At 43.3% G+C, this 21,093-nt stretch overlaps 4 protein-coding genes across 4 annotated transcripts; 3 read left to right on the top strand and 1 right to left on the bottom strand.

The window, feature by feature from the left end:
* Positions 1-2,833: 2,833 nt before the first annotated feature.
* MELLADRAFT_109771 (uncharacterized protein) lies at positions 2,834-3,979 on the top strand (the record flags this gene model as incomplete). The annotated part of the gene is made up of 5 exons (XM_007413927.1): positions 2,834-2,935; positions 2,992-3,369; positions 3,423-3,575; positions 3,641-3,747; positions 3,802-3,979. 5 exons carry the CDS (start codon positions 2,834-2,836, stop codon positions 3,977-3,979), a joined length of 918 nt encoding a protein of 305 aa, XP_007413989.1.
* Positions 3,980-4,662: 683 nt separating this feature from the next.
* On the top strand, positions 4,663-5,732 carry MELLADRAFT_66017 (uncharacterized protein; the record flags this gene model as incomplete). Its single annotated transcript, XM_007413928.1, has 3 exons — positions 4,663-4,954; positions 5,004-5,625; positions 5,729-5,732. 3 exons carry the CDS (start codon positions 4,663-4,665, stop codon positions 5,730-5,732), a joined length of 918 nt encoding a protein of 305 aa, XP_007413990.1.
* Positions 5,733-16,858: 11,126 nt separating this feature from the next.
* Positions 16,859-17,790, bottom strand: MELLADRAFT_109769 (uncharacterized protein; the record flags this gene model as incomplete). The annotated part of the gene is made up of 4 exons (XM_007413789.1): positions 16,859-17,004; positions 17,071-17,227; positions 17,281-17,658; positions 17,716-17,790. The coding sequence occupies 4 exons, from the start codon at positions 17,788-17,790 to the stop codon at positions 16,859-16,861; spliced, it is 756 nt and encodes a 251-aa protein (XP_007413851.1).
* A 1,909-nt stretch (positions 17,791-19,699) lies between these two features.
* On the top strand, positions 19,700-20,267 carry MELLADRAFT_66015 (uncharacterized protein; the record flags this gene model as incomplete). The annotated part of the gene is made up of 3 exons (XM_007413929.1): positions 19,700-19,808; positions 19,881-20,042; positions 20,116-20,267. The coding sequence occupies 3 exons, from the start codon at positions 19,700-19,702 to the stop codon at positions 20,265-20,267; spliced, it is 423 nt and encodes a 140-aa protein (XP_007413991.1).
* Positions 20,268-21,093: the final 826 nt, after the last annotated feature.

The raw sequence follows: 21,093 nt of genomic DNA, 5'->3' as shown, positions 1-21,093 counted from the left end.
CCTTATTACCTCCAACTAAATCTGCAACCCCCCCCGAAGGCCAAAATCCATGAGACATAGATTCAGCCTTCCGGCGGGTCACTGCAGATTTAGTCAGAGCTCACGTTAGACTCACTTTTTAGGGTGTAGTCGGGGCTTGACGTCCATACCAATTTGGCGTGAATTCTTCCCTCTATTTATAGCCGTTCCATGGTCCATGTGCTTTTCATTGACTGGCTTATTATCATACATAGATTGCTTTTCAGATGTGTTTTCGCTTTTGCGTCGTTGCTTTTGATTGCATCTTTCGGCTGGAGTTATCTCTTGATCTGTTACATTGTGCTTTCAAATTCTCTACGCTTTTCTTATCTCTTTCTTTCCATTGTTTTCGATGGTAAATCATGTGCTTTGCTTTTGATCTTAAATGTGCTTTTCAAATACAGTGCTTTTTTTTTAACTTTTGATTCCCTCTTGGGCCTTAGCTTGCGTCTCATTTTCTTTTCAAACTTGATACCCTTTTAATACGCATTCCTCCCTCTTTATTTGGAAAAGTAGAGCTTCCTTTTCGTATGTTACATTGTGCTTTCAAAATTTGTACACCTTGCTTATGTCTTCCTTGCGTTTGTTTTCGATAGTAAATGATGTGCTCTGCTTTTGATCTTCAACGTGTTTTCCTAATACAGCTTCTTTTTAATGATCTTTCATTCCCTCTTCGTCCTTATCCTCATTCTCATTGTCTTTTCAATACTGATACTCTTTCAACACGCATTCTTCCCTCTTTGTTTTGGAAATCACATTTTGCCAAATTCCTCTTGCTTGCGCGATTTGTCCCAATCTGGCAGCTCTTTTTTTATTTTGACATTCGCTTTTACTTTCTTTGACCCTGTATTCTATATTATTATTACCATTGTACATCTTTGTCTCATTGCACTTAGTCTATTCTCGTCTATTATTATCTTTGTTCGTGACACTGGATTGCAATGTTTCTCTCTGAATCTTTGATTGTATTTAGCTTTCTTTAAGTGTACTTTTGTTTCAGGTTATTACTTAATGCGTTCTTCTCTCTATTCTGACTTTCAATCTACTACCGGTTCCGTATACTCGTCTCTCGCTCTTGCTGTTGCCCAATTGTGTATAATTTTGACCTGTGTTCAATTACAATTCATACTGTTCATATGTCAATTTCCCTCCCCATATTTCTCATATAAATTGGCCACTGGCGAAGGTCTCATGATATTCTTCAGCATCTCGCTATTCCCTCTTTTTGTGTGTAACATCATCCAACTCTCCGCTACATTTTCCTCCTGGACTGGTTATTGACTTTGCGTATCAACCTACTCACTGCATCCTTCCAATACTTTGTTTATCATCTTCATCAATTAATAATTCACCACCCCGGTTGCGACTCTCACCTGTAGCCGCGTCTATTACTTCAGCTGATTTACCTCATCATTTGCTCAACATCGTCGTTCCAAATCATTCCTGTTCTCTTACTGGCTATCGCACAATGATCCCTGTGCAGTCTCTTGATTCTGTAAATGTGGATGGCTTTGGTCCTGTTACTTGGAAAACATTCCTATTGGGTGACGAGTTTGTAGATGTCTCTCTATTGGGAAGGATGTTAGTTGATTTCATCTTGGGTGAGTTCTCCTTTTTTCATTAATTAAATTTGATATTGTCCTAATGGTTTGCATTCCAGAATCTCGTGGGAAACCAAGGCCGGTTCTCCAATCAGGTCGAATCACTAATGTCTCCTTGGGCAAATCTTACGCCTTCACTATCACCTTGGTTCATCGAGCTTCTCCCGAGATTAGACTAGCTCAAATCTAATTTTCGATCAGTTCACATTTTGCGTACTTCTCTTATACCGTCCATTGTTGTGTATAATTCAATAGGTTGTGATTATGTGGCAGGTGCATTTATAGTTTTCATCTTGGCTTATCCCCTGCTATCTCTCATTTACTAAATTGGGCTTTCAACTTAAGCTAACCCTCTGGTATCGCACTGTTATTTTCGCGATGTGCTTCTCCAATATGTTTCTCCTTTTGAAGTATGGCCTTTCATAAATCTGCTGTATTGGTGATGAACGTGGGGCACTCCTATGAATTAATCAATCAAAGTACATGACGGCGAATAAAGGAGACCGTCTTGAGACTTCCATCATCAATGTAGTTTTACTCCTTACATATAACAATCGCGCGTCTCTTCTTTTCCACATGCAGCAATTATCTCAAGTAACCATCTATCTAGGGATTGTGATTTATACCTCCTGCATTTTTAACTATACATTCCTCCGATTTTACAGATGTGTCGTCTCTTTTTGATCTACTCGTCATAGTAGTGTTGGAGAAATCAATCCATCGGTGTGTCCAAAGTTTGAACATCCGTTCAAACTTTGGGCATACCAATGAGTTGATATCATCGCCTGTCAGCCTGGCATCGCGGGTTTCTATTTGCTTGAGTCACTCTCCCCCTTCTATATATTTCTATAATAAGCTCGACGTCATATCCATTACTCCCTGCTCAATTATACGTCTCCCTACGCCTGTTGTGCAATTTTGAACCTTTGACTGGTAATTTCCATTTCGCCTAGGTTTGTACCTCCCGTCGCTCTCAATGAACTTTAATTCTGGACATCATCAATCCAAATTCTCATACATTTTCTCCACTTTCATGCTTTTTGTTTTAAATGGCAGAGTCAGTTTCACTTCTTGCCATTTCTTTACGGTAAAGCTTTTGGTTAGTGATTGTCTTGCGATTCTCCAATGTATGGAACACAATTTTAATAATTTTCTATTCGACGTACATTGATCTTAAACGCTTTGCTTTGTCTCATTAGCTTGGTTTCGTTGTGATGAACCAAAGTCCAATCCGTGGTAAATCTTCCAACACCGGTGGAGGAAGGCGAAAGAATCATCCCTTCGTCATTGCTTCGTTGTTTGACGTTTTTGAAAATGTTAGTTTATTTTTTGCTCCCACTCTTCATGGATGTTAACGGTTTCGTGTGCTCAGGTTGGCCCTGAAGTCACCGGAATGTACGGGCTGCGTCATTCGCATACAACTATAGTGACCCGTGATGAGAATGGCGAATCCGTTGAATGGGTAGTCAAATGCGTCGCATACGGTGGTACTGACATCATTCTCGACGTCGATGGAGTTTATTTTCTCAAAGGACGTCTCTTAGCTCTGAATCAGAAAAACACCCAAAAATTCTATTACAAGCCAGATTGTCAACTTTTAGCCAATACATCTGAAAACCTCCCATGCAACCTGGCAAATGGAGTAAGCGTTACCGGATTAGGTATTATCTCCTCACGTACTGTCGATCCCGTTGAACCAGGCAAAGAAAACGTTTTTTTAATCGTTAGACACTCAGATTACAATCCAGAGGTAAATCCTTCAGCTATCGAGTTGTTGAATTTTAACTGACCTTAAATTTGTAGATTCAAGGTCAATCTGAGTTCAACGTTGAATATCGAGCCATGTGGTCAAAGTTGATGGAGAAACTTCAACCACTCCTCACCGAAGGGCGCGAAGTCATGCTCACTGGTCATATCGTCGGCAGGAATGAAGAGGCTCATAGGTGGATTGTTCAAGTTGGTTATCTTAACCATGGCTTACGATCTTTTCCCGGTTGAGGCTGACGTTTACACGAATCCAGGTGACGGGTGTGAGTGTTACAAGCGGATCTGAAAACATTGCTCCTTCTATTGTTGCCGAAGGCGCCGGGACTTGTACTACTCCTAGAGGTCGGAAGAGAGCTAAAATGTAAGTATTGCTATTAGTTTGGTATTATATGGCACTTACCGTTTAATTTGATAGGGTTTTCACGGATGCCACCGAAGTTACGCCGGCACCGTCAACTTCAACTCTCCCTCCTACGGCCCCCGTTGAAGATGACGTCTCAGGTCAATCTAAAGGTAAAGCCCCTTTGAAGCCGAATTCAGGTCGCCCTTTAGCTAGGCGTATCAAAGGGGCTACACCTGATGCCGATGCCTAATGTGTCTTGATTAACTGCGATAAGTGTAGTAAACACACTTGCTCCATCTTTCGTTTCAAATCCCAATCTTGATTATACATCTTTATGGCTTTATTTGTAATTGGCCCTCAACCTACCAATGTGTACTCTCCAAGAGGTTTTTAATCAGTCATCAGATTAGATATGTCAAAGATAGAGCCAATATATGACCACTCACTTATCATCAATTGAGGTAGTCGTATCAGTAGTTTATGACGTCTGAGTTATGAACAATTTTAGAGAATTCCTATTAATAACTACTGTTTTCAGGTTGTGTTACAATGCATCCCACTACAAGGCTGTGATAATTATTACTCAGCCTGCAAGCACAATCTCAAAGTAGTATCTTCTCTATCATATGCCAAGCCCATATGTTTGCCTTTGTCCAACTATTTTACAATGTTTCTGTATTGAGTTATAACAACAGTGGGGCCTGCATTGGTACCTTGTTCTGACATGTATCAATCACTTCTTACCTCTACTTCGCGTGCATGGAATGTATTAGATGATGATTGCAGTATGAGAATATGGTGTGATGTGAATAACAAGTTTCAGGAACATGATATGCAGTGATGTTCAGCGTGCCACTCACACAGTGCTCGTTTCATACGACCCTCACATTCCACTTTACTATCCTAAGTACTACGTTTCACTTTTCCAAGGCAATGTCTATACCAAAGGGGCCAGCAGCCGCTACAGTCAATTGCAACAATGAGGCATACCTTTTGGACCGATTCCATAGTCACATTCCCCATAAACTTGGTCCAGCTGACATCGTTTGCAAATTCTGTGGGGCGTTCCGTTGGCCACAAGAAAGAACGAAGGCTGCCCAGAAGGCGGATTCTAGAGTTTTTCACAATTGTTGCAAAAAAGGTGATGTCACCTTACCCATCGCGTACTTGGAAGAATCCCTGTTACCTGGCCCCTTGATGGACCTGTTCACTGGATCAGATGAAAGTAAGTAAAGTGCTCAAACTTAACAGACGGATACTGATTGGTCCTCCAGTTGCTAGAGAATTCCAAAAAAACATCGCGACTTACAACAATATGGTCTCATTCGCATCACTGGGCGCAAATATTGATAATTCCGTCAATGGACAGAAAGGCACTTATTGCTTTCGTGTTAACGGACAACTTAGCCATAACATTCCTTCTTTGCTTCCTTTGGATGGAAACAAAGCTTCATTTGCTCAGATTTTTATTGCTGGTGACGGAGGTGATGGAGAGGTTACTTTGAGAGCGAGTAAATTAAACAATCCAAAGTTCAAAAAACAGAAAAAGATTCACACCGCCACCTTACGCCTACTTCAAGACATCATCAACAAAGTGAATCCTTACGCTGTATTTCTCAAGGGGGCTGCCGAAATCATTAATTCAGACGCAACAACTCGAGTCATATTAAAATCCCTGCCACCGGGCAAGGGCGAGATGAAAACATACAATAAACCAAGACCTGAAGACGTCGCTGCGCTGGTGCGAGGTGACGGTGAAATCGACAAACGACCGAGAGACGTGTTGGTGTGCCACAAAGATGGTTTCATGGACCACATCACAGATCTCAACTCAGGTTACATGGGACTCCGATATCCTTTGATGTTGCCCTATGGTTCCCAACAATGGGACGGCATGTATGAATCTCTGACCAAAGTCACCAATCCTAATTGTAAGGCATGCCCTTTTTATTGCTTCGAGGTCTTAGCATTGATTTTTGTTCATCGTTTTCCACTGCAGGTAAAAGGGAGAATTATAACGTTTCAGATCTCCAGTGGGCAGCATGGTTATTATTCGAAAGAGAAAATAAATTCTCACCCTTCATCCACGGACGACGTTTGACACAACAACTAATAGTGGACCTCTATCTTTGTGTTGAAAGAAACAATCTTAGGTGGGTTCGCCAAAATCAAAAGACAATTAAGGCCGAATCGTACCAAGGCATAAAAGAAGGATTTAACGATCCAGCGGGCACTACCGGAAGGTCAATTATACTGCCATCTTCTTTTCATCCAGGACCTCGTCACATGAGTGAATTATATCATGATGGGATGGCATTAGTTCGGGAATATGGAACTCCGTCTCTCTTTATCACTATGACTACCAATCCGGAATGGGAAGAAATACAAAAAGAATTGAAGTATGGAGAAACGGCCCAAGATAGGCCAGATATTGTGGCGAGGGTTTTTCACTTGAAATTGGCTAAATTGTGTGACGAATTACTGAAGAACGATCGATTGGGTGTGGTGATTTCTCATCTAATGGTTGTGGAATTCCAAAAGCGAGGTTTACCGCACGCTCACATCTTATGCATCCTTGACAAAAACACTAAGCCAAAGACTGCAGAAGAAGTGGATGCTTTGGTAACCGCGACTATTCCTGACAAAGACGCCGAACCACGGCTTTATAAGTTGGTTACAACGCATATGTTGCATGGTCCATGTCAAAGACAACCTTGCTGGGTCGATGGTGCTTGCAAAGCAAGATTTCCTAAACAATTTTGCGATGAAACTACAATTTCTGATTCAGGCTTTTACAATTATCGACGGCCGGATGATGGGAAAGTTTTTAACAATGGCCCAAATAAATTCAGCAATGCGAACGTGGTTTCTTATAATAAGTATTTGTTAATGCTCTTTGAATGCCATATAAACGTCGAAATTCCATTGGGGACAAAACCTGTGAGGTACCTTTATAAGTATCTAACAAAAGGTCATGACCAAACCCGAATACAAATAACTCTTAAGGTCAGTGTAAGGAGTACACATAGACTTAGCAGTTATGGGAAGTGTAGCATGGGATTAGCCAGGTCATACTTTATGTTTCTTTCCAACGCCCGGCTTCGGAGAGTCCTCACTACTCAGAGAGCCAATTGTGGGACTTTCTGGAGCTAGGTGAGTTTCTCTTCATCTTGTTGTTTCTTTTCTTTTGGACTTTGTCGCTGACTACTCAGAGAGCCAATTGTGGGACTTTCTGGAGCTAGATCGTAATTTCATATAACGAAGTTCCAAGTTTATCGCCCGTAGTGCTCTCTCGAGGAGTCGAGCCAGAACCTTATCTGGACCCCAGTGAAGGTTCCCACGGAACCTTACACTTTTTTTAACTTGATCACTTCGAAAGTTAAAGTTACACCACCAATATTTTTTTCTCACTATCTCATTTCATCGTATCTGCTCTGCTTTTCGGAATTGTCGGTCAATCTGCTCAGTCACCCCACCTGCCACCGTATCTCTCACGGTTTTCTGCTCTGTCACCTTCTGCTACACCTACTCTGACTTCGACGCCGGAACAATCACCCGAACTCACGATCTTACTAGCGTATCGGATGTCTGGACCGTCAACGCTCAAACCTGACAACTATTTAGACGATCCCGAGACCTTACTCAGACAAGCAAGAAAAGGAAAGAAAGTGGACTCTAGTCTAGAAGAGACTTAGAGTCCACTTGCCGGACGACCTCCAAATTTTTCCTGGAGACCCAAAGCTGTTGCGTCAGGATCACCGGCTACACTGACGGATCGTGTCGTTTACGCTTCGTCGTATTATCAAAAAAGCCCAGATCAGCCTCAAACACGTGAATTCTCACCAATCGACATCTCACCATCCGCACCCGAGAAGACGGTAATTGACCTGCACTTCAAAAAATTATTTAGTCAGTCTCACACACCGCATCCGCCTGGATACCTCCCGCAAGACACACCACTGCAAAAACCACCTGCTACAACCGCAACAGGAACCCTTACATCGGATCCCACCAACACTATGTCGAGGGAGGAAGATTCTGAAACTATACGGGCTCTACGATCTCAAGTCGAGAACTTAGAACTGCGCACGGCCGAACTGGACGAATCACGACGTGAGACGGCAGAGCTACAAAAGCTGGTACGAGATCTCCTAGCGGAACGAAGTCAAGCTCGATCACCCGGAATTGCTGCAGTGACGTCTGAGGTCGATCGCTCAGAAGCAGACCCACCCAGCGGTAACAACACTTTCAGTCGTTATGTACATGGTACCCCAACGTCTCCGTCTCCACTGCCACGAAACCAATCAGGAAATCAGCCGGCAAAGGTACAGCAGCCACCAGCCGAAACCAACCGACAGGGGCGTACCACCACGAGCTACGTACCTCTGCAACGAGTCAGCTGGGCTGAGGAGATCCCAGAGCCCCAGCCGACTACTCGCTCTCAGCCTACCCAGTCAACACCTGCGAATTTCAGTTCGAGACCGACCTACCCATCGCCACTGACCACTGTGTACTCACCGGCTATACCACCTCAGCCTGCGAGGCCAGATCGCTTCGAAGACACCGGCCAAATCAACAATCCAACAATCGTCGTACCCAACACCACCACGGCCGATCGTGTCAAGCTGAGTGACTTACCAAAGTTCAGCGGGAAGTTCGGTAGCCCCGCGGACCTGTTTCACTGGCGTAGCCTTATCGAAGAGACGTTCGAGATCAAAAACCTCGTGGATGATCGGGAGAAGCTGAAGTTGTTGGGTTCCTTACTGAACAACGAGGAAATGTCAGCCTGGTATCAATCGAACAAGGGAGAATTGAAGCAGCAAACCTGGGATGGAGCCATGCAAATGATGGCCATGGGTACCTTACCTTACGCATGGCTGACGGATACCGAGAACGCCTTACGAAGACTCGAGATTAAACCGGGAGAAACATTCGATCTTTATGTATCTCGTGCTCAAGCTTTACACCGACTGATCAAACCGTTCGGTCAGATCACAGACCACCATCTCGCTCAACACATTACCTGGGGTGCACCCCAGTTAGTCAAAGACATGATCGAGAGAGAGGGGCACTTACATGTGATACCTTTCTCTTTCCCGAAATTCAAAGATACGGCGGACGGCATCCGTCGCTTTCTGATCAACAGTCGATTACTATCGGATCCGTCGTCGAAAACTAAGTCAAGTCACGCTACGGCCAATACTAACTCTACAGCACCAAATCCCGCCCGTAATCCTCCTCCAGCTAGACAACGATCAGAGGATGAACGGGCAGACAACACCTGGCGATACCACGAGTATCTTCGACGCAACGGAATTTGCTCGACCTGCAAAGAGAAGTGCAATAACCAGAATTGTACGAAGAAGAACATGCGTTTTCTTTCAGTACCAGCCAATTTCAACCCTGGCCCTAGACCTCGTCGTCCAGGCCTACCCAATAACGGACCCACACCTCCAGGAGCACCTACTCAACGCCCCGCAGGAAGGCCACCGGTAGCAATACCTACAGCACGAGTAGCAGCAATTGAAAATTTCCCTGACATCTTATCTGAAGACATCGCTGCATATGAAGAAGCGGATCGATTCCAATCAACTCAAATCGAAGAACACGCAGATGGACAGGAAGGGTGCGTACCGTCGAAATCTGTCGCTCCAATCATCTTAGAGCTGACATGTAATGGGAAACCCGTGCGAGCTCTCATAGATTCGGGAGCAGGGACGAATCTACTGTCCGATTGCATGGCGAGTGAATTACGAGTACCTCGACGGCCATTGGTCTCACCTGTAGAGGTACGCCTGGCAATCCCTACAGAAGGGAGCCCTCTTGTCTTGCGAGAGTTTGCGATGGCTAATCTAAAATGCGAAAATCCCAGCTTGCGTTTTGGAGCGGTTTTCTTCAAGTTATCACCGTTAAGCCCATCGTACGACATGATTTTAGGTTCACCATTCTTATCAAAGTTTCAATTAGATGTATCCCTCCATCGGCGTTGCGTGTTACACACATCGAGTGGCAAGATTTTGTATGAGAAAGACATGCAATCAGAAATGAATAGAGTTTTATGTGCTATCCAAAATCTTGACAAGATTTGCAAGATACAAGATATGAGTGAGCGTGAATTGAAGATCTTTGAAGATTTTAAGGACCTTTTCCCGGCAGAGCTTCCTCCAGTGGAGGAGGGTGAAGCACCGGATGAAACATTCCCGGATGGCTTACCGGATGTGAACAGACAAGTTCGTCATAAAATCATACTTACGGATCCAAATGTTGTGATCAACGAGAGGCAGTATGGCTATCCTCGAAGACATTTGGATTCCTGGAATAAATTGATTCAGCAACACTTAGCTGCAGGCCGCATTCGAAGATCTCAGAGCCAGTACGGCTCACCGTCGATGATAATCCCCAAGAAGGACCCAGCAGAATTACCTCGCTGGGTCTGTGATTATCGTACTCTGAATAAATACACAGTCAAGGATCGGGCTCCTCTACCTAACGTGGACGAAGCAGTCCGCTTAGTGGCAACAGGAAAAGTATGGTCTGTGGTCGATCAAACCAATTCCTTCTTTCAGGACCGGATGCGCGAGGAAGACATCCCGCTGACGGCGGTGAAAACACCTTGGGGTCTGTACGAATGGGTCGTGATGCCCATGGGGTTGACAAATGGGCCGGCTACGCACCAAGCTCGAAATGAAGAAATCCTAGGCGAATTGGTTGGGGAAATCTGTGTGGTGTATATTGACGATATAGTCATATTTTTTCAGAGCGTTGAAGAACACGAAGATCACTTAAGACAAGTTTTGGAACGGCTAAGAAAAGCAAAACTATACTGCTCAATCAAAAAGAGTAAACTGTTCAGACGAGAAATCAAGTTCCTGGGACATCAAATCAGCGAGGCAGGTATATGCCCAGATGATGAGAAGGTGGAGAAGATTTCAAAATGGACATCGCCAACCAACTCAAAACAATTGCTTAAGTTTTTAGGTACAGTGCAGTGGATGAAGAAATTCATCAATGGATTGTCACATTATGTGGGAACTTTGTCACCATTGACAAGCACATCTCTGAAGGGCAAGCCTTTTCAATGGGGTAAAGCTGAAGAATCTGCTTTTAACAACATCAAGAGACTGATCACGACTTTACCTGTACTAAAGAATCTCGACTATGACTCAAATGAGCCGCTTTGGCTATTTTCTGACGCTAGCGGTAACGGACTCGGTGCTGCTCTTTTCCAAGGCCTGCAATGGGAGACAGCTTCACCCATTGCGTATGAAAGCCGGACCATGAGCCCTGCGGAGAAAAACTACCCAGTTCACGAACAGGAACTCTTAGCAGTTATCAACGCACTCCATAAATGGAGATTACTGCTTCTGGGAATGAGGGTGAACGTAATGTCGGACCACCATTCCCTGACGACTCTTCTGACGCAGCGGAACCTCAGCCGACGACAAGCGCGATGGCTGGAAACCTTATCAGAATTTGACCTGGACTTCAAGTATCTACGAGGTCAAGATAATTCTGTGGCGGATGCGCTATCGAGGCGTGAAGATGTAAGTGTTTGTGAAGTACGAGCAGGATTGAGGGAGGAAGAGCTGCGACAGATTCAAGAGGGTTACGCACGAGATCCTTTTTGCATCAAGCTCCGTAAAGTACTGCCCTTACGAGAAGACTGCATCCTCAAAGACGGTCTCATGTACCTTGACGGTCGTTTGGTAATCCCCTCTCACGGAAGCTTGCGCAAGGATTTCATCAATCAGGCTCATCAGGCATTAGGACATCTGGGAACGTTAAAGACCCTCACACGACTCAGACCCACCTTTTTCTGGCCTGGTATGGCTAATGAAGTTGAAAGACAACTCAAGTCTTGCGATTCTTGTCAGCGCAATAAGGCTCGAACCACAGCTACTGCAGGACGACTGCAAACTTCAGCGGTACCTAGTTATCCAATGCAATCAATCGGCATCGATTTCATTGGACCTTTCCCAAAGGTCCAAAGTTTTGACATGATTTTATCATGCACATGTAGGCTGACAGGTTTTGTGCGTCTCATCCCAGCGTCGCAACGAGACACGGCAGAACGCTCAGCAAGCCGGTTGTTTGCGGCATGGTCCTCAATCTTTGGGTTACCTGAATCGATCATTGGAGACCGCGACAAAGCGTGGACCTCCCGATTCTGGCAACGCTTACATGAACTGTTAGGTGTTCGGATTCAACTGTCAACGTCCTACCACCCGCAGGCTGATGGGCGCAGCGAGCGCTCGAACAAGACCATAGGTCAGATCCTACGGCATCTCGCAGCTGACAAGCATGGGAAATGGTATCAGTCGTTGCCTTCGGCCGAATTCGCCATTAACTCCGCCGTGAACGTGTCAACTGGTGTCTCGCCGTTTCACTTCGTGTACGGAAGAATACCACGATTATTCCCAATTCAAAGCCCATCGGTAGACGACAATGAAGAAGTGACGCACTGGATTGAACGTCGTGATGCGGAATGGGCGACATGGCGAGATAGACTTTGGCACAACCGAGTAGAACAAGCGTTACACTATAATCGAAGAAGGCGTGAAGGGTTGCCATTTAGTGTAGGTGACTGGGTAATGGTGGATAGCGCTGATCGACAACAGGTGGTAGGAGGTAAGGGACGTCCAACGGGCAAATTGCGAGCTCGTTACGACGGACCTTACGAGGTTCAAGAGGTGTTGAATGGGGGGCGTGATTTCAAATTAGACCTTCCTGGAAATGACTCGACACACCCGATTTTTCACATCTCAAAGCTTAAGATCTACCACAGCAAATCTGAACCACATGACTCCATTGCAGCCGTGAGCACGGTTTCGTTGCGTCGGAAAACAACCCCAGGACGTCCGATGGAGGAGCCTTTGGGGCAAGCTACGAAACGTAACGAGGGGGTGTGTGTCAAGCCTGATACGCTAACACCCCCGCAATGTGAGTGCGATACTTCATTATCTTTCTACAATTGTGACGCAGTTGGCAAGCTTTGTCCTCTCCTAAATAACAGTGCACATAGCCATAACGACATAACCATCGGAGCGGTAGCACGAGTAACCAAGGATTGCAGTCTTATAAATGACTTTGTCACGGCCGAAAACAGCCTCAAGGAACCAGGGATTGGAAGCCTATGAGGCAAGCTAGGACGTTTGACAAGGGGGTGTGCACTAGATTAGTGCGTTAACACCCCCGCAATGTGAGTTTGCCATTGGTTCCTATTTCATTTCTATGTCACGAAGAGGCTGGCAAGCAAAATCATCTCCTGCATTACAGATTTTACGAATACACGATAACAAGTCAGAGGCTTTACAAGGCCTGATACACAAGTTTTTCAAGATGACCTTTTCCTCAAAAATTTCATATAATTACTTCAAGACTCAAGATTCACATCAAGACTCAGAAGAAAAAAAAAATTATCATTATTCACCAAATCTCTCAATATATTCATCAGTTTCTTTTTTCCTTTTCTCTTTTTTTTTCTTACTTTGATATCTTTTCTGTTTTTGATTTTACTTTTGCTTCTAATTATCAAAACAATTTTGCTTTCACTGGGACGAGTTATGGTCAATTTTTTGGGGCGTGTCATGCCATTTTTTTTCTCTCTTTCTGTTTTTTTTAGTTGGGCTGTGTGGTTGCCTAGAAGGAGGCTTGATTTTAAGGAGGGGAGGGTGTAAGGAGTACACATAGACTTAGCAGTTATGGGAAGTGTAGCATGGGATTAGCCAGGTCATACTTTATGTTTCTTTCCAACGCCCGGCTTCGGAGAGTCCTCACTACTCAGAGAGCCAATTGTGGGACTTTCTGGAGCTAGGTGAGTTTCTCTTCATCTTGTTGTTTCTTTTCTTTTGGACTTTGTCGCTGACTACTCAGAGAGCCAATTGTGGGACTTTCTGGAGCTAGATCGTAATTTCATATAACGATGTTCCAAGTTTATCGCCCGTAGTGCTCTCTCGAGGAGTCGAGCCAGAACCTTATCTGGACCCCATTGAAGGTTCCCACGGAACCTTACAGTCAGTTGTTACAATAGTGATCGATGATGAGCCATGCCTGATGTTGTGAATGTTTGCAGGATCCAAATGGGACAACCGCCGAGTGGAATGACGAGATTCTTGAGTTTCAAGAGTATCGTTACATAAGTGCCCCCGAATGTAAGCAGTTACGATCAATGTTGCTCATGTCAAGTGGTAAACATCGCTAATCAACGTGTTATGCTTATTTCTCAGGTGCGTACCGACTTTTTCAATTTGCAATGAACAGTCGAGATCCGTTCGTTGTGAGGCTCAGTTTACATCTAGAAGACTCTCAATTGGTTTATTTCACGGACGAAAATGAGGTGCAGCATCGGTTTAATGTGGGGCCCCCACCAAAGTCTACTTTAACGGAGTTTTTCCGACTATGTGCGGAAGGTGCACTTGGAATGGGCAAGGTGAAAGCCAGTGACTTCAATACCGCAAGAGCACCGCACTATGTTGCAGTTGCGGTGCGGTTGCGTAGCGCTTTTGGGCGCCGTAATAGCAACGCAATATAGTGCGGTGCCAGCGCTCTGCAATCCGGGTTCAAAAAACCCCTTGCTCAGAAACCCGCACCGCAATTGCGGTCGGTTTTTGACGGTTATTTAGGGCAAATATTGCGGAAATAGGGCAATATTGCGCATTTTCCGCAATATTTGCCCGACCGCTCCGCAACAGCGAGTTAGAAAAAAAACACCCCATTGCGGAGTGGTTGCGTAGCGTAATAATGCGCCGACTGCGCAACACAATGGAAATAGGTCGAAATCCATTGCGTTGCGTAGCGCTTGCGGTGTTGGTGACTTACTCTATGTCGATGTCGTCAAGTACTTTTTGTGGAAAGATGGCGGCTTTCTGCCAAGGGAAAGGGAGCTTCGCCCGGTTGGTAGGATGTATTTTGCTAATGTCTCGGATGGCGAGAAATACTTTTTACGTTTATTGTTGTGTAACGTGAAGGGCCCAAAATCCTTTCAAGACTTGAGGACTGTAAACGGCGTAGTGTGTAATACCTTTCGTGAGGCAGCTGATAAATTAGGCTTACTGGAATCGGATTTGCATCATGAATCTGCTCTCGCTGAGGCGGGACTTTGGGCGTCGTCGAAACAGATGAGGACCCTTCTGGCGTTGATCCTGGTATATGGAGTCGTAGCATCACCCGACAATTTATGGGAAAAATTTAAATCCTTTCTCTCTGAGGATGTGGACAGACAATTGGCGGAATCCGGGTATAAGGATCAAATCACAGACGACGTTAAATATGCTTACGGTTTCGCCTTGCTAGATGACACTCTTGCTGATATGGGAAAGGATGTTCATGATATTGGGTTTAACACAAACTTGATCCAGTATATAGACCATGATGTCGTTGCCTCATTTCCACCGGACACCTTTGATCTAGGACGTGGATTACTATCTTTAGCATCATATGAAGAAAGGCTCCCGACACTGAACGAGCAACAATCACAGTTAGTAAACTACGTAACGACTGCGCATGAAGAATGTCGACAAATTTTATGCTTCCTGGACGGGCCTGGTGGAACTGGAAAAACTAATACCTTGAACACCATCCTACATTACTTTTACTCGAAGAACCTACTGCCACTTGCAGTTGCATCTTCAGGTGTGGCCGCAATCCTTTTATTGAACGGGAGGACAGCACACTCAGCATTTAATATCCCATTAAAGGTTGATAAGGAAAGTACATGCGACTTAACTGGTAGAGATGCAAGGAGCAAAGCTATCCTCAGAGCACCTTTAATAATTTGGGATGAAATTGCAATGCAACATAAGCATGCAATTGAGGCTGTAAATCGAAGTTTACAACACATGTGTCGCAACAAGGCTCCTTTCGGAGGCTTGAGTGTTATCTTTGCCGGCGATTTTCGGCAGACCTTGCCGATTGTACCTCACGCATCAATATGGTCACAAAGAGACGCATGTTTTAAGACTTCGTTCCTGTGGAAGCGCCTTCAACAATTTAGTTTGAAAGAAAACTTGCGTTTGAAAAATCAAACTGGACCGGCTGGAGAACAAACACGACGATTCGCAAAGTACTTGCTAGATTTAGGTGAAGGCAACCTTCAAGACAAAGACACACAGGTAGTACCTATTGAATACATAGCATGTGATCTACTTCCTAAGTTCACATCATCGGCACCGAATCTGATACAATGGCTGTATGAAGACGTTGCCAAGTTTAATTCTGAGACAGGATGGAGGCAATTGGCGGATTACTACTCCCAGCGGTTGTTAATTACACCACTAAACTCGACCGTCAGTGATATGAACAACACTATCTTAGAAAAATTGAACGACGACGTCTTGGTTTCCATTTCTTCAGATGAAATGAATGAAGAGTATTGCGATCCGGTTGCTACCGAATGTCTCAACGACATTGATTTCCCAGGTTTCCCAGATCATAGAATTTACATCAAGGTGGGCCAACCTATCATGGTGTTAAGAAACCTTCACCTAACTGTTGGCCTGTGTAATGGAACTAGGTTGGTTGTAATGGAGAAGAGCAAGAATTTTTTGAGGTGCATGGTAATGACTGGGCCAAATTACGGAGAAGAAGTCGCCATACCACGTATGAAATTCATCCATTCAGGTGATTTAGATCATCCAATCCCGTTTTCAAGGATTCAGTTTCCAATAACGTCCGCATTCACTCTTACAATCAATAAAGCTCAAGGCCAAAGTTTAGAGAGAGTGGGGATATTCTTAAGTTCTCCAGTGTTTTCTCACGGCCAACTATATGTGGCACTTTCAAGGTGTACGTCATTCAAAAATGTCCGAGTAGCTATGGTGTCCAGGACTGGTGCAAAGGCTACCACTAACGTTGTTTTTCGATCATTATTAGTTCCAAAGTAAGTTTTTCTTAGATGTTGTTGTGTATCATGATTCTGATTGGGCAACGTATAGATTGGCGTGACGGTACTGGAATGAACGAAGAAACACATGAGCATAATTGAAGTTATCGCTGAAAGCCTCATGCGATGTGTGCAATGCTTCAACCTTTTAATCAAATTCTTCGCAGAAATTTCATTAGTGTGGAATGTAGGTTTCATTTCAATTGACCTGTCGAGTTAAAACACCACCATGTGGATTACAAATTAAGACTAAATACAAAATAGGCTGATTTGAACCGTAGCGGCGAGTTGATGAAGTATAATTCGAGTAAAAAAAATAGGCCTGATTAAGAAATAATGCTCATGCTCCCGTCCTGATTGGCCATAAGCTTTCATATTTGCCCAATTGCACTTATCTAAATCGAAAGCCAAGAATATTCAGCATATAATTAACAAAAAAGAAACCTGTTTTGACTTCTGACCCACTTCTACTTGCCACATATGCTCTCTTTCGTCTTTGCCCGTCAAGAAACCAACAATAAAAATTTCATGTCCCACCAATCGAGACGCATCTGGTATCTTGATGGGGCTCAATGAACTGCATACATATTCTACATCAAAAGACACGACACATTGTAGCTACACATATATGTCAGTAGGGGCGAAGTATCGTGAAATCGTCGTGTACTTACTAATTGATCGTAGTCATCGTGCGTTACTATGAGCGAGAGGCCACCTTGAAGTGAAATAATTGAGGTCGAAGAGACAGATTTTACATAGCCGACACTTTGAACTGAGACTTGATTGGCAAAAACGGAGGCCGAGGTCTCCAGGCTCCGAGACACGAGGTGGTAGGTTGGTTCGTAAAATAACCGAGGGGTAGATTGACCATTGGGTGAAATTAATCGGCCGTTTAACACATATACTCCATCTACGGACACAGGCGCAAAGTCTGGTTCAGCTGGAGATCCTTCAATCACATGGTCGATGATTACGCCATCATGATTTTGTGTCGTAATCGTAGAGTGGAATTGTTTGGTGGAAGACAGAGTTACTGATTGAGGATGTGCCTAAATGTCAATCATAATGAGTACAAGCCAATGCGCATTGTACAAAAAAATACTCACGTCTGCTAGGACATCGAATTTGCAGCTTATAGTAAATTGTCGCCCTTGAATAAATGCCGGGACGTCAATGGACATTTTAAATGAACTGACGAGGAGAAATAACGTGATGTGAGGGTTTGACACTTTTAACAGTTGATCACCATATAGGGGTAAAAGAATTTACCGCGAAACTCAGCAGAAGCGAATGTTTCAATTGGGGTTATAACGTTTTTCTTGGTGGCGTCTTGAAAGTAGGGGCGAAAAATGTAGCTTGCTGGAGAGTTGGATTGGGAAGTGTACCCTTACGTAGAGTTCGACTGCCTAGCGCGCGTCAAGGTATAAACAAAATATGGGTGATGAGCAACCTTTGGCAGCAATTTCCAGTTTAGGTATCAATCATAGACCTAGGTGAAGGGAGAGAAACAAACCCCCTTGCTTGAGCTGAGTATAATGCATAGTAGCTGTATTGACGTAAACGAACATCCGTGATATTTAGATAATAAAGGTATTAATAAACGGGAAAGATGCTGCATCCGGTGGTTACATCTGTCATATTTAAAAGAACCTGGTAGTGAGGGTTAACGATATTGTGACGGAATTGGGCGGTAAGGACAGCAAACGCTTTTGAAAAAATGAAAGACACAGAGTGAGGGAATCGTGAACACCGGTGATTGACAGACTACAATCGGCATACTGGACGAACCACGTCGGAATTGTAACATATGAGTACTTCGTCGGAGCCCGGTTTCTATTTTGGGGTAGAGGAATTACACCTATTGAAAACGATTGTGAGATGAAGACGGATTTGGAATGAAGGTTGAGCAAACATCTTTTGTTCAGGCAAAGGCCAGATCACGGTAGATCAGAAGTAGGTATTTATTCAGGGCCTATGGTTCATGATGCAGAACTTCACTACAAGACGAAAGAATACTATTAAAATCATATTATCGCATTGGACATCTACACCCAGGCTATCCAACAATCGATTTTTAATCCAACAGCGCAATGGAGATATACCAACAAGCATATGTGTACGGGTACGGCTTAGTGCGGTGGACCAACTTAAGCGGAAGGATGCTCGGTGTGAAAGAGTGGATGATTGCTCAGTTGATCGTAACTTACTTACAAGGTGAATAACTGCAATCTAGCTTTCATGAATGCCGCTAACATCTTAATTTGCAGAATCTGTGGGAGAACCTAACCCAAAGCATCAAATAAAAGAGTTGTTCCTCGAAGATTGGGAGACAAAAAGGAATGTAACTATATATATTCCATGGCACGGAGAACCCGAGATCATGATACATGAATTCGAAGACTAAGGCTATAAACCGGTGGACAGTGCAATACTTAGTTTAGTAGATGCTTTATTATGTACTTTAGGCCTGTGAATAGGCACACGGCGCAATATGAAGCGCAGGTATTCTGTTTGAAGTATAAATAAAGACTTAAGGCATGGTTCAGTATTTGAATCAACATCGTTATTGATTTCTGACAACGAGCCAACCGTCAATGTGAACATGATTTTTGGGACTAATAAACCACATATTGTAAAGGTTGCGCCTGAAATTATCATGAACCCGAGCCTCCCAACATAACCTTAATTTTGACTCTTCAGAAAATTTTTGTTGAGCGTCGAGCCGAATAGTTATCGTTAGTATGTGTATCAACCAGTGGAGTTTTCCAAAGGCTTTTCCATATGCATCTGGAATATAGGTTTGATTCATGACTAGCCTGAAATGGAACGGAGCCTCCTTACCTCAATGATTCCGGTCATGTGAACAAACTTCGTAATATGGGTTTGCCATTTACATGAGCGCTTTTGATTGCTTATGCGACGACTACTTAGGCAACTTTTACCCCACAAGTCCATTTGCGTCGATTGCATTACGAATTTTGAGAATGGGGCTACCGAGATAACTCAGGCCAGGATGGTAGTAAATTGAGTATCAAACACATAATATCACCATTATTCATTCTCATAAATATCGATATCCGTTTAACATCAATGGAGAGTGCATCAGCCTTAAATCATAATGGTGTCTCTGAATCGGAGTGGACCATGAAACAAAGGCTCCTTGAATTATTTAATTTTATTATAACTGAATTCAATCAACGTGAGTCCTCAGTGGAATAGATTCAGGTCCAAGTTATTAATTGATGATTGCATCTTGTTCACGCCTATGCAGCAACTGTAGGTGGCACCATAATCGAATATCCCACAGGAAGAATACAGGAAGTTCACAAGTTCGGGAATAATGTCTTCAGGATTGAGGGTCACCCGGCGCTCAATGCAAGGTGTATCTATACTAGCTTTGAATATGTCGGAGACTGGATGCCAGGAGACAGACGTAAGTATTTTTTGCAAAGAAGTAAAGTATATGTAAGCCTATGACTAACTGTGATTCAATATTCGACATATAGCCATGGGGATTTTGACGGTGAAGCACACTGATAGAGTTGGATTTGAAAAGGATGTGAATTACCGTATAACAATTTTCAGGGGAAATGAGTCTCACTCGAAGTGCAATAATGGAATTGATGGATCAAGTTATAAAGGAGAATATGGCGTGTGATGAGATGGTGGTTGTCAATATGGCTTTGTGCGGGCAATTAGTTAGGAATGACAACTCGGGGGATTGTTTGAAAGTTTAGGTGGTGGAACATAGATGTAATGCAGAGTTTCACCCGTATGCATTGAGTGTGAGACATTTGAAATCTCTGGGTCTGGGAGCGGGCTTGCCCGCGGAAGCTCTAGTAAATTAAATGAATCACACTACACTTTATTAACAAAATCAATACACTACACAACACCACACTACACTTCATTAACAAAATGAAAACACAACACTACACTATTAATGAAATTCATTACACTACACTAATAAAACAAATCAAACACACTACACTACACTACACTATTAAAATGAAAACACTACACAACACTCAAAAATGAAATTCATTACACTACACTAATAAAACAAATCAAACACGCTACAAACTTGAAATTCACTACACAACATCATTAAAATAAAAACACTACACAACACTCAAAAATGAAATTCATTACACTACACTAATAAAACAAATCAAACACGCTACAAACTTGAAATTCACTACACTACACTATTAAAATGAAAACACTACACAACACTCAAAAATGAAATTCATTACACTACACTAATAAAACAAATCAAACACGCTACACACTTGAAATTCACTACACAACATCATCAAAATAAAAACACTACACAACACTCAAAAATGAAATTCATTACACTACACTAATAAAACACATCAAATACACTACAAACTTGAATTCACCACACAACATCATTAAAATAAAAACACTACACAACACTCAAAAATGAATTCATACACTACACTCCCAAATAAGTCAAT

This window comes from Melampsora larici-populina (assembly GCF_000204055.1).
Source record: "Melampsora larici-populina 98AG31 unplaced genomic scaffold MELLAscaffold_39, whole genome shotgun sequence".
Taxonomy (NCBI): Eukaryota; Fungi; Basidiomycota; class Pucciniomycetes; order Pucciniales; family Melampsoraceae; genus Melampsora; species Melampsora laricis-populina.
Note: the sequence above shows the minus strand (reverse complement) of the source record. Positions and strands in the feature narration are given on the sequence as shown.